The 13807-nt window shown below is 37.5% G+C and overlaps 1 protein-coding gene across 1 annotated transcript in view; it reads right to left on the reverse strand.

The window, feature by feature from the left end:
* The window catches only part of igsf11 (immunoglobulin superfamily member 11), a 135464-nt gene that overhangs the window by 94255 nt on the left and 27402 nt on the right, over positions 1 to 13807 (reverse strand). The window contains exon 2 of the mRNA XM_087796205.1: positions 3110 to 3139. Within this exon, the coding sequence (XP_087652331.1) occupies positions 3110 to 3139 (30 nt within the window). The remainder of the gene's footprint in view (positions 1 to 3109; positions 3140 to 13807) is intronic.

The raw sequence follows: 13807 nt of genomic DNA on the forward strand, positions 1-13807 counted from the left end.
ATATAGATTATTTTATTTTATGATAGCATTACAGTTGGAAATAATCTATAGTATCTGTATCTGTTTAAGGTATCCAGCTTTAACAAATACCCAGTTGACACAGGAGTCATCGCTTCCATGTCTGGTTTATGAGACGCACATGCACGCACACACACACACACACACACACACACACACACTAGACAACACACCGTAATCCAGTCAGCCACTGATAATCCAGCTGGTGAAAAGTCGACATGACGCATGATGTCGTACCAGTTTGTATTGTGGTCGCGGCTCTCGTCTTTCAGCCGGCGACATCCTTAACCACTTAAAACATCAAAAATGCATGGGATGGGATTAGAGACAATGAAAGAAAAATCATGGTTGATTCAGTTCAAGATAGATATATATGGTTAAAAAACAACAGTAAAATGTGGGAAAATATCACATTTTCAAGTATAAATACAATCTGTCATTTTGCCATGAGATAAAAAAAAAGAGGGAAATTCTTATTTTTTTTCATGTAATTTTATAAAAATAAAATGTACATAAATAAACAAAAATAAGAAAAAGAAATTCAATATATATATACAGAAATTTTCTTTTAAAATTAAATGTATTAATTTTCTGTCGCACAATCCCTTATGGCGATTACATCCCATTCTTGGGGCGAGAGACGGGGGACACCCTGGACAGGACCCCAAGGTGGCAGGGCACATAAAGACAAACAACCATTCACACACACACTCATATCTACGGACAATTCCCTCCAAGTTCCCAATCATCTGTTTGTTTTTGGACTGTTGGAGGAAACCGGAGTGCCCGGAGTAAACCCTTTAGAATACTTGTTTAAATAAAGATTAATTAACATCACAATAATCAGAAAAAAATTAACAAATATCTCTCTTTACTGCATCAAATTTAGCAAAAAAATATGCTTTATTTAATAAAAAAGATAAAGGTTTGAAATAATACTTTCTTAAAGGTCGTGAGCATAAAAGGAAGCGAAGGACTTAAGCATGTGACAATAATCCTCCCAAGAAGGAGTTAAATTGAAAATTAAAATTGAGTTCAAGGCTGTTATGCGGATTAGAATCTTGGAGGAAAAAAAAAAAAAAAAAAGGAGGAGATGAATAAAAGGACGAGCCCAGGAGGAAGAGGGAGCAGTCATCTTGGGACTGAGTGTACGAGGGCGGAGGAACTCGCTGTAGGTTGAGATGTGTGAAGAGAGATCCACTGAATGGCAGGAAGAGCTCACAGAAAGAACACGGCGAAGGGAAATGAATGCAGCAGGAAATAAAGAGAAAGAGAGATACTGAGCACTCAAACGTTGCAGAAGAGACAGCAGATGGTGAGGATTATTCTGGACTAAAATACTCCGGGATCTACCGAGCGTAGGCCACAGACATTTACCATGAGAGTCCATCTGCCAGAAATAAAAAAAAAAAAGGGGCTTTTGGGTCCATGATTGAAATGATGATGAAATACAAACACGTTTTGTATCGGAATGTTTATAATTCGGGACTTTATAATGGGAAGCTTGGATACACACTGGCAGGTGTGTGCGAAATTGTCGTGTTGATTTATGTGAGATTATTAAAGACACCATAAATCACATGTTATCCACATTTTTCATTTACATGCAACTATTAGTGTATCGGCAAGAATCAGGCGATACGATACGCATCATGATACGGTAGCAACGATTTGATATATTGCGTATTGTAGGTAATGGGGTTTTAAAAAGTATCGACACTCAAAAAAGTATTGTTGCAAAAATGTCTCATCAGTATAAATACTGCTTTAAAAATGCATCAATAACTTCTGAATATGTTCTTCTAATTGTTTTTGTTGTTTTATTATTTTTGCACTATAATAGTTAATAGTTGGAGTTAAATTTTCAAAAGTTGTACCGCTTTTATTATCAATATTTAACAATTACGTTCTCTCATTGTTACAAGTTGTTATTTTCGCATTTTACTTGTAAACAAATATATATTAATTTAAAATTTGGTGGGTTGTGATTTTTAAAATGGTATCAAGTATTGAATACTTTCCCCAAGTATCTGTAACAAGTAGAAAATGTAAGTATCCTTATGAGTCTAGTAAGAACTAGTATATATTTGTAGTATTGTCGAGTACCTGACTCTGGTGTTGTGATAGTGTAGTAACAAGTATATATGTGTAGTATGGTCCAGTACCTGACTCCGGTGTTGTGATACTGTAGTAACAAGTATATATGTGTAGTATGGTCCAGTACCTGACTCTGGTGTTGTGATAGTGTAGTAACAAGTATATATGTGTAGTATGGTCCAGTACTTGACTCTGGTGTTGTAGTATTTACAGACCACATGACTCTTGACGAAGTCGTAACGGATTTAATTAGTTTTCAAACCAAAATATGTCCAAACATCAGCTTTAAAAGTTGCTGGAGTCACCGTATCCTCTCATCCTCAGTCATCTCTGGGATCTTTCCTTTAGCTGCAAAGGTAGTATCGACTGCTGCCATCTAGCGGCTAGAAGTTCAATTGCAACACAAAAATTAACAAATGCTGTTAATATTTATTTTACATGTTAATTGTCAATTAAAAATCAAATGATTTTATTTTTTAACACACTTTAGTGAACTGTCAATCATAAAAGAACTATGCTGAAGAAAAAAAAACTAGCACAACGATACAGTCATGTTAAATGTTTTGATAAAATAGACTACTGTATCCTCTCATCCTCAGTCATCGCTGGGATCTTGCCAGATTTTATAGCTCCTTTAACTGCGGAGGACGTAATAACTGTTGCCATCTAGTGGCCGGAGGTTTAGTTGCAACACAAATACATTAATTGTAATGGAAAAATAAAAGAATACACAATGTATTGCAAAAAATATGATATGAAGGACAAAATAAAATGTAATACAAAATAAAAATGGATACAGTACTGGTGAACTACTTTGTTTAAACAGCATTGTGTTAAACTGCTAGTAACCATAAATAACCAATACCACTTCGAAACACACACACGGTAACAACACACAACTCTCCTCATCATCATTCTCCTCTCGCACACCGATGAAAGGGAAGGCAGAATTAAGAGATTTGGAGGAGGGATCAAACTTTTTTTTTTTTCCTACCTTTCCCAGAGTGCAGGTCAAGCCATGAACCTGGAAGAGAAGAAGAAAAAAAAAAACACACAATTACTGCTTTGTTCCGAGGGTGAATCCTGAGGTCGGATCACGCAGCGTCGTCTCACTCCGGTGACGTCACTTGAAAAAAAAGGGATTAAATAAACGCAACATTGGCTTCTCTCGGTGGGCGGACGAAATCTCTGTTCCTGTCGGGAGTCGCACTCGATACTCGGGCTGTAATTGCCTATTGAGTCGTGTCACTCATGTGTGCTTCATACTCCGGCGACGCCGATTGTACGTCGGCGTCGCGTCTCTTCACATGGAAACGAAGCGTGCGGCTGCAAACACCAGCGATCGTGTGACATTTATGTAAAAGGTTGAAAAGGTAAATGTGCAGGAAGTGGCGATAAACTGCTGGAATGTAGCGAGAGTATAAGTCAATTTGATGTCCTCTGGAGGCGCAGGAACGTGACTGTGCGACTGTGTGTGTTTATGGGTGTTATTGACAAATGATCCACCATGCCCGGGTTAGTTAATTAAAGCCTGGTACTGAGCATTCAGTAATTATTGTGCACGGATGCATGGCCTCCCAAAAGTCAACAGGAACATGTGCGAAACGCATCACGCCACGTGTCGACACACACACAGGCCGACAAATCTCTTACGCACACACAATTTTCGACACCTTGATTGTTTTTTGGAAATCGTTTTTAAATATTAGATTTCACGTGCATCATTTTTTTACGATTATCTTATGACGTAATCACTCGTTTGTTGTGTTTTTCACGGCATGACAATCTTGTGTGACGCATTAGCGACGCACAAAACGTTCCCACCTCGTGCATGAAGCCGTTTTAATGATATTGTTTCGGTCATTTTCTTTCTAACAGTGTGTGACTTGAGCACAGATTCGTCTTCACCGGACCCTCACAGACCAGATTTCCATCTATCAAGATTTAAGAGGGTTTTTTTTGGTCATTAAAGCATTTTAGATAAACAAACTCGAGACCTTGGCTCTTGAATAGGTTTGAGTTTCATTTTTAACCGTGTTGAATGACATTAAAAGAAACTGTGTCTTTGTAAGAGCCAGAGATGTAAACGCTGCGACTACATTTATGATTTATTTTTAACAAATAGAATACTATCATATTCCTTAAAATCCAAAACAAATGAAAAAACATTTTGGGGAAAATAATTGTATGACCTCGGTGTGTGGGTGGACAGTAAACTAGACTAGTCCTGCAACAAACCATGTGTATAGTAAAGTCCAGAAATTACTGGGTATGTATTTAGATTCATGTTCTTGATACTTGCACTTTGTTCTTTTGTTTGCACCTTGCTCTTGTTTTTATGAAGTCTACTGTGATACTGGAACCTTTTTTCCCAAAGGAGAGCTCAAGAAGGATTGATAAATTCAATCTATCTATCCATAATTTTGCACTTTGTTCTTTTATTTTGACTTTGTTCTTGTTTTAATAAAACCATCGTCTGTTGTGAACTGGAAACCCAATTTTCCGTAGGAAATCTCCAGAGGGATTAATAGTAGAGATGCTCTGATGAAGCTTCATGAAGCAGTGTCATTATCATCAGAGTCCACTAGATGGCGTCTCTGCACTGTTTTCCATTGTTCCGGACAACCATTCTAATGAAACATCACATCATTTTTTAACTGTTGGCGCCACCTATTGACTTCTAAACAACGTGACACTGCTTTATGAAGCTTCATTATGTGTTCAACCGACTGGCGTCCTGTCCAGGGTGTCCCCTGCCTCTCGCCCAATGAGACTGGGATAGAGACTCACCGCGACCCCTCACAAGGGATAAAGCGGCAGAAAATTAATGAATGAAAATGTTGTAATTGATAAAAATATAGCCTCAAAATAAGTATATTTTTTGCCTCACTTACAAAGAAGACTTCTATGTTTAAGAAGTTATCAACCTCCTGTAGGGTGAATATATCAGATGCTTTTTCTGAATGGACGAATAAAAATTCTCACCATTGAGACTAAAATTGTGTCTGTTCTTAATCCAGCTCATGAAGAAAAGAACTGAAAAAAGTATTTATTCATCTCTTCGATCTTGAACCGACTCAAGTGTTGACATTACTTATACGAACGGGTCAATAATGAAACCACGAGTCAATACGATATATTCCTGAACATCAAATTAGAAGCGTGTCCGCGAGGATCGACTCGACTTCATCACGGCGATGGGAGGTTTGTTTCGCTGCCAACTGCCACTGAGAACATAACAGAAAATACTTTGTAGATGTGTCTGCAGCTTCATTTTTTGATACATCATAAATTATGCAATCAGTGGGAATTTAAATGAATGTTTTATACGCCTGCGGGTGCCAAAATGTGCCCACCAACACTGCTAGAAGTAAATTTCCCTAAACAATATTTCCTCCACGATTCCCAGAACCGTGCTGCCCTAAATTACTGCTTCCAGTTGGGAATTGATGCACGGAAATAAGACAAATGATAGACTTGGGTTTCCTGTCCAACTGTGGAGATGAACTAAAGTTAACGAGTTAAGACATTTTAAGGAATTGTTTTTTAAATCAATGATTAAAACAAATTTTAAAGAATTATTTTCTTTCCATTTTGATCGAATGGTTACTTTCAACTGCCTTTCATTTCATTGGACTGAATGGACACGGACCAATGAGCGGCGAGCGCCCTGGAAACAGGCGCCGGTGTTGCATACAAATGAGACACACTGGCATAAACACACAAACAAAACAAACAACTTTATATTCTGAGGAACCCGCTGATCTGCATTTGTGTCAATGAAAAGTAAAACAAACTTAGGTGGAAATGTATCAAGCTTCTCTTCTCTGTAACCACAACATATCTTATATAATTGGAATTTATTTATGGAATTTACACAGAATTCATACAATAAAAGCTGCTTTATGAAATATATATTGAATATATTGTAACATTGGTAAATAATATAACTTTTATTGGTCATATTAATTATTTTGATAGCTTTCAGATAACTTTTTTGGGAAAAAATCTCTTGTAATTGAGTAAAAATTAAGTTTAAAATCAGGATAAACTCAACTTTTTCATCATCAATATAAATTCATTATTAATTGTAACAAAAATACCTTAGGAATATTACATTCAAAAACGCTACTTACTCAACTAGAATAAACTTAAAAAATTCTAAGTAAGAGCACTTGAGCCCACTATTGGTTGTCGTTAAAAATTAAAAAAAAGTTAATCATGGAATTAGGGTTGAGTGTAATACTTTCTACCATATTGGTCTTAACTAGACATCAAATGAAGGTTTAAGTTCTTTATTTCCATTCGTTATTTTCCCTGATGTAACTTTTGGTCTCAAGAACAAAAACATTGAATGTGTATTTAAAAATGATGACAACGATTCCGGACACATCAGAATTCACCTGGCAACCCTATCTCATGCAAAGACAACATTTTTACCCAAAATATTCCAGACAGAACATAATCCAGACAAAATTAAATTTTGTTCCGTTTTATATTATCGCAGTAGCTCATATAAATACGAGGAAATGTTTTTGGTTAAATCATAAATCTCCGTTTTTGTTTCAAAAGTATCAGTAGAAGCCAAGACAAATCACTCGCCTAGTTTTAGAAAATGCTTTCATCAAAAGTGAATTACAAGAATTTTCTTCCTTCAGTGCTGCTCTAGAATAACGGCGGCCTCCTCTCACCGGTATCACGTGACCAGACGGTGACTAGTCCAGTCGTCTGACTCGCCCCTGAAATTAGCAGCTGATTTCAGCGACGTTTCCTTGTTTTCCTCGCTGTGTGTCATTATGAGCTTTTCTTGCGTCTGAAGCGACGTGATTGCTGACAGCGTGAGTCGACCGCAGGCAGGTTGGATTTAATCTCAACCTCTGAGCACTTTGTGGAGACATTTCAAACCATTACCAAAGCGGTGACTGCCAAACACCTTTTGAAGGAATGGCAGTTTCCATGGAGACCACACCGCCTTAGCTGTAAACCTTCTCACCAGCAGCTGAATGAAGGGGTGTTAAAATGCAACAGATCACAAACCTGTCGGTTTCCGTGGGACCCGGGCCCCTGAAAATACCCTTCTGACGTTTATGTATCTGTTTTCGTCTTTGTCCTTCTGGTTCACATGTGCTTTGAGTCAATGTGTTGTTGACAAATTATTTTTATGCAAGATAAATGAGAATATCCACAACCAAAAAATGTAATTTACATTTCAATATATATATATATATATATATATATATATACACAGAACTTCTTGGCCATTGACAACAATTAGCTTCCAATAATACCTCTGTCTGCATGATCGTGAGAAACTACAAGAACATGTTCTTGTCAAATATTGAAACAACTCTGGTCATAATATAAAGATCATTGTTATTTTTTACCCATTTTAAGTTTGTTTTTTTTTTCCATTTTCTTTCATAATTTTTCCGCAATTTAACATTAAATATTTCCCAATTTACAATTCCCAGAAGTCAATGTATTACAGATTAGAACCGATCTAGCCTTCAACTCTTTTACTTTTCATTCAAATACCTTTTATCGTTTGGAATGCAATAGAAAGCTCCAGCCTGATCTGACATCACAGCTTAATGAAAGCAAACTCTCGAGTAGACATTGGAAGAAAAAAAAATGTTTCCCTTCATCCCTTTTTTTATTCTGTTTTGACCTTGGCCAGAATAATTTAGAAAAGTTTCTGAAGGAAAGGTTTCTTTAACTTTTTTTTTGCCATTTATAACTCTCAGAAAACTTGAAATATAACATGTTAAACTTCTCCATCTCTCTATTGAAAATGATCAAAATCAAACGGAGTTATAATATAAATAGGAACAAAATAATATGTTAAATACACAATGGCATAAACGTTTTAATTTCCTTGATTGTTACATTCTTTTAAAGGTTGTCTTGATTTATTTACTCAAAAGAATATTAATTTAAAAAAAGATAATAAATAATAAATACCCGTCTTGTATTTTCATTCAGTTATGTTATTTTCGGGGAACAATGATTTAGTAGTAGCCTTGTAGTAATTGACCCTACAAGATTCAGTCTTTTTACAAGTCTTTAGTCTGAGAATAGTCTGGAACTAAAATATTACAACACTAGTCTTTGGCTTAGATCTGATAGTCTTGCGCTGTCTTTTATAAATATATATTTATACATTGTATTAGTATATATATAATACATATTTTCAAAGTCTTCTGGTAGCATCATTGGGAAACAAAGACCTTAAAGTCATAATTAAACGACAAAGTTCAATTTCCGTCCATCAGTGATTATCTAAACTTCCCTGTCAGCTCTGGGTCAAGGTGACCCAGGTGGAGGTCGTTCACCTTGACCCAGAGACAACACAAGGGATACCTCAAACATTTGTTTTCGGGTCACTTTGACAACAAGCGTTTAAAGAATTCAAAGCCATTAAAAATGACCGTTTTTTTCCGTGACTACTTCATATCTAAACTTCTAAACCACGCGAGCAGACGTTCCTCTGATTTCACCTCCAGATGAAAACATGCTCAGTGGGACGCAGATAAAATGCAGCTTGAAGGAAAACAGAAGAATCCCAGAGGGGAGAGTGTGTTCTTCATGTGTTCAGCTGGAGGATCACCAGGTAGCCGGGATGCAGATAACGTGCCCAGTCCGCGCTCCCTCTGGACTCCGAGCGCCTCTTAAATCCGAACAAAGCGCGTCATTAATAAACACATCCTTGGCATGCGTTCACACATGGTTTCATCGCCGACGGTGTTCGCACCTGATTCTCCGCTTGTTTGTTTCGCGGGAGACGTGTCGTTTCTTTTATCGCGGAGGTGCGATGAGACGCCGCGTTTCGAGAAGGAATCTCCACCAAGATTCATGGAGCGAATAAAAGACCTTTATTGGGGGTTGATCCTCCTTGATCGTCATCCAGGCTGAGATGTTTAAAGATGCTTTTCTTTATCGAGAATGATTTGTTTGTTTTAGGTTTCAGCGTCGCGAGCCTCCCGGGCCCTAACCTACATTACAGCACAAAGACTATTAATCATTGATGATCAGACCTTTTAATATTGCGCATCAAATATTTATGGCCTCACCTGAGCGGCAAGTCACGTTTAATGCATAAAAACTCGTCTTTTTTAGAGGGAAAAACATTACATAAATAATCTCAAACCCTAAACAAGGATTTTCCTGACACTCACAAGACTATCTTCAGGAAGTCGGGATACAGAATAACGCTTGAGGAACTTTCAACATCTTGTTTATCTAAATGGAGCCTGTGTTTCCTATTGGCAACGTTACTGCCGCCTCATCAAAGAAACGCTGAAAACATGAGATGGTTGTGTTCAAATGGCTCATTTAAAAAAATAATGAGCCTCTTCAGTTCTCAAAGCTCGACAAATCTCACATCTGACGCTAAAGCAGAATAATCGTATAATCCATTCATTATCGCCGAGGAGAGAAGAGTCTCCGGAGGTCAATTAACCTCGGAAGAGAAGTCCAGGCTCAGACGTCCTGGAAGTCAAAGTTATAAAGACGCATGTGCCAGAGAAAAAAACACCCGCCTTCGCTGAAGGTAATGTTCGTGGAACGAATAACAATAAGTCGAATAAGTTGTTAAAGTTTGACACCGGTATGGAGCCGATGATGATTCACATGTGCTTTATTGTATGCAGTAAATCTACCATGGTCATGAAAATGAATGATGTCACTCCAGATTCCCCTAAGGAAATGTTTTCCTTTTTTCCGAGCTGAAAATAAGTGTTTTTTACCAACTTCAATCACAAATAATAAGTTCAATATTTAAAGTAAAGTCTCCAATCATGCCTGCAAAATAATATAGTTCATTGAACTTCATTGTGTGTTTTATTCCATTCAAGTCTTAAAAATAAAGACTAAATCTCTAAATAACAAAACTCAAAGGTGGTAAAGGGATTTAATTAAATTTTGCGAGGAAATGTTCACAGTAAATAAGGATGAATTGAAAATGGACTGGAGTCCCATTTGGATTTTAAAATATTTTGAAGGTTGTTTTTGATGAAAGTTGGGAAAGTTTTACCTCGACTGACGGACGTTTTTTTCACGATAAAATGTTCTTCATTCAAATAAAAACTTGTTTTGGGAGGAAAAAAATAATTAAAATCTAAGAATCCAGCGAAAGTCAGTCGTCATTCAAGTAACATTTGAATCTTAATCAACCAACACAACCTTGGTCAAACAGACACACTCATGACTGCCAGTGGTGAGATGGTTGCGGGTTCAAATCTTGTACAAAACTTTTTATACTTTAGAGCAGTGGTTCTAAACCTTGTTGGAGGTACCGAACCCCACCAGTTTCATATGCCCATTCACGGAACCCCTCTTTAATGAAAAATAAAATATGTTTTTTTTTAAATTCAAGACATAGATATGTATATGATATGTTTCTGTATTCCCCGTCTAAAGTGTTCCTTTAGTTTTGCAGGTGCGAGACTAGAGTTGCTCAACTTGGCGTTGCAAATCATGCAGATAGTACGCTCACTCCCATCACATTCTGTGATACATGTGATACATTTCTCCGATCCTTTAAACTCTTCACTGGCTTCCAGTTTCTTTCAGGATCAACTCGGGCTCTGAGGTCTGTGGATCAGAATCTACTTATGGTTCCTCACACACGGGTCAGGACCAGAGGAGAGAAATCTTTTCAGGCTGTTGCTCCTAAGCTTTGGAACGATCTTCCTCTCTCTCTGCGCTTGATGAAGTCTACTGACTCCTTTAAGAAACACCTTAAGACGTTTCTATTTGTTCAGGCTTTTCCTTGAATTTCTCGAACTCCTGTGTTGTTCTCAGTATTATCTTGATCTTTAAAGTATGTACTTTTTTGAGTATTGTTTTGATTGTTTAAGCGCTTTGTGATCCTGGTCTCGAAAAGCGCTATATAAATAAATATTACTTACTTACTTACTTACATGTGAATCCATGTTGTACATATTCGTCCGACCACTTTCTTCTTTTTCCCAACATAGTTAGTATGGATTAAAATATTAACAAAGAAATCACACCATATACTACCACGACAGTTGCACGTTGACTACTGAGCACTAAATTCACCGCAGCACAGATTGGCCAAACAGTGTAGCATGGTGTGTCATCACAAATTTATACGATAATTCGGGTGTGTCCGGACCTCCGCGGCGGAGGCTCTGCCGAACCCATAGGGTTCGATCGAACCCAGGTTGAGAACCACTGCTCTAGAGTAGGTAGAAGTATAGCCATATCAAATTACGATATCCGTCCACGGGTCACAGAATGAAACACACGTGTGTGCAGTGTGTTGTGCAATGTGTTGTGCAGGGCAGTTCCGGAAACACTGTTGGTACTGTTGGTATTTGCAGGGCAATAAAATTGATTATATTGTTTTTCCAACTGCTAAAAGAGCAACCTTTGTGCATCAAAACGTTTGAATACCTTGCAAGAACTAGCCTGAAGTGCATGAAACTTTTAAGATTTGCAAGAAAAAAAAAACGAGGCTCAGGAGACACTGGGTACATGACTAGTTCATCTCAGGGCACATTTACAGCAAAAATACCTCCAACACACACATCTTCATTAAATATTGAGCAACAATATCAACTACAAGTATTTCTCCTCTTTTTGTATTTCGACGTTCCCCAACAGAGGTTCCCAACCCTCTCAGTCTATTGTTCCAGTTCTACCTTTATTCTTCACGATGATAGTGTTTACACTCGTGTTTAACTTAAGGAGGATGGATGAGATATAAACGGATCAACACTCTCGGAGAGCACTAGCTTTCAACTTCATTATTTACCAAACACTGGTCCTGGTCAGTCGTGTCTTGTTCTTCCATGTATCCCGCTGAAACCCATTTGACCTCCTGAAGCTCTGCGATGCTGTAAACATCAACCTTCAGTGTGTCCCTTGTCAGGAAGCAATCGGTTGATCTTCCCAGGTAAAAAGAAAAGAAGTTAAAAATGCATCAGCTTCGCTCTGAGCTCTTTTCGCAGTGTTTGACACATATCAACAAAACCCAATCCCCGTCCAGGCCTCACCTGGGCAGAGGACAGAAGCCCGATGCGTTCATAAAACATGAGCTCTAGTCATGTCGAGCGTCACAGATACAACCTGCTGTCACAGTCATGCAGAGCGAGCACGGACAAGTCTTGCTTTTAGGCTTGTTTTTTCGGCATAAATTGGTCCCCGTGAGATGCGGGGCCGCGGACCAGAGGGCCGACCTCTGGAGGGACATTTGTGTATCAAAGAATCCGTCTCTGTCAGACGGATCAATAAGCAACACGCTGCTTAAGACCCATTAATGATGCTGTGGAAATATGGCTATAGAATGACAAAGGCCATGAGCTGTTTTTAATGAGGATGACCGGTTTGATTTAGGAGGTTTATTCCTGGCATCACTCTTAGATGAATGCAAGTCAGAGAGGCTCTCAATATGTGTAGAAATGATCATTTATCATTTGTGCGATTGAAAGAGCATTAATTCAAATGTTATTTTGATTAATACTAATGCCAAGTATTGCACTTTTCTGCCACCAGTCCTATGATCCAGCCATGTCTTCAGTCTTCACCACATGGAATTTATATTTACGTCTGCCAATCAAATTACATTTCAGTCGTCTGTTCTCTAAAGCAGACACATTAGGAAATAATTACGATTACCATCTGGATCCACAATCCAATTAAAGATTTGTCACTCTCCGTGGTGCAGACAGAACTGTTCTCTAGTGCAGTGTGTTGTGAAAGCGTGTTTTCTAAAACTGCTAATGTTTCATATATGATGAAAGCAACAAATATTGAAGGCTCACTCTTTAGTACTACTACATCAGATACTATGAGATATCTTGACTACTCTAAAAGAAATTCATGATGTATTCGGAAAAAGTTCCTGATGACACAAAGTAGCGAGAAAAGCAAAATACTTATCTTGTAATTCCTTACTAATGTATTTGATGGAACAGTTTTCTGAGGACATAACTTTATTGATTGGACAGAAGAAGAACATACGAAAACTAACTAAAAATGAGACGAGTACACATAAAATGTGAAAAACAAGAGAAAGAATCTTGTTGGTTTTGGCATTTGTATCTTTCTAGAACCTTCTAACATTCCTCTGAGTACTTTAGCCATTATGGAAATGAATGCAATCGCCGTCTTACATCCACCCCTGCGAAACATGCGTGTCGTGATTAGAATAATAACTCACAATGACAGTTGATTCTTTCAAACGTGAAAATGTAATGCAATCATATATAAAGTGTATATCTGGATTGTCGGACACAATCCCGCACATTTAAAAAAATATATTCCATGTTAAGTGCTGAACAAAAGTTGACAAAACTTTCTTTAACAGAGAGAATGTTTATGATTACGATATTGTACCTTCGATTTTGGAGACTCAATACATCCCATTGTTCTGGAATGAAATAAATATTTATAAATATAATGGTTGTATATTTGTCATTTAATCGGACGATCAAGTTGACCTCATAAAAGCAGATATTTGTGTCAATAAATCATCCGGTCGATGAATCGCTGCAGCTCTTGTATCTTGATAAGTCATTATATCAACTAGAACATTTACTTCATACCTAAAACTTTACTTTACTCACTCTTTATTTTGAGCAAACCCCTCAGCAGGCCACATAAAAAGGTTTTTTTAGCTGCTAAAGGTATTTTATGAAATGTTTGGAGACACGGGGTAGATGTC

Source organism: Callionymus lyra, chromosome 7 (assembly GCF_982586985.1).
Source record: "Callionymus lyra chromosome 7, fCalLyr1.hap1.1, whole genome shotgun sequence".
Taxonomy (NCBI): Eukaryota; Metazoa; Chordata; class Actinopteri; order Syngnathiformes; family Callionymidae; genus Callionymus; species Callionymus lyra.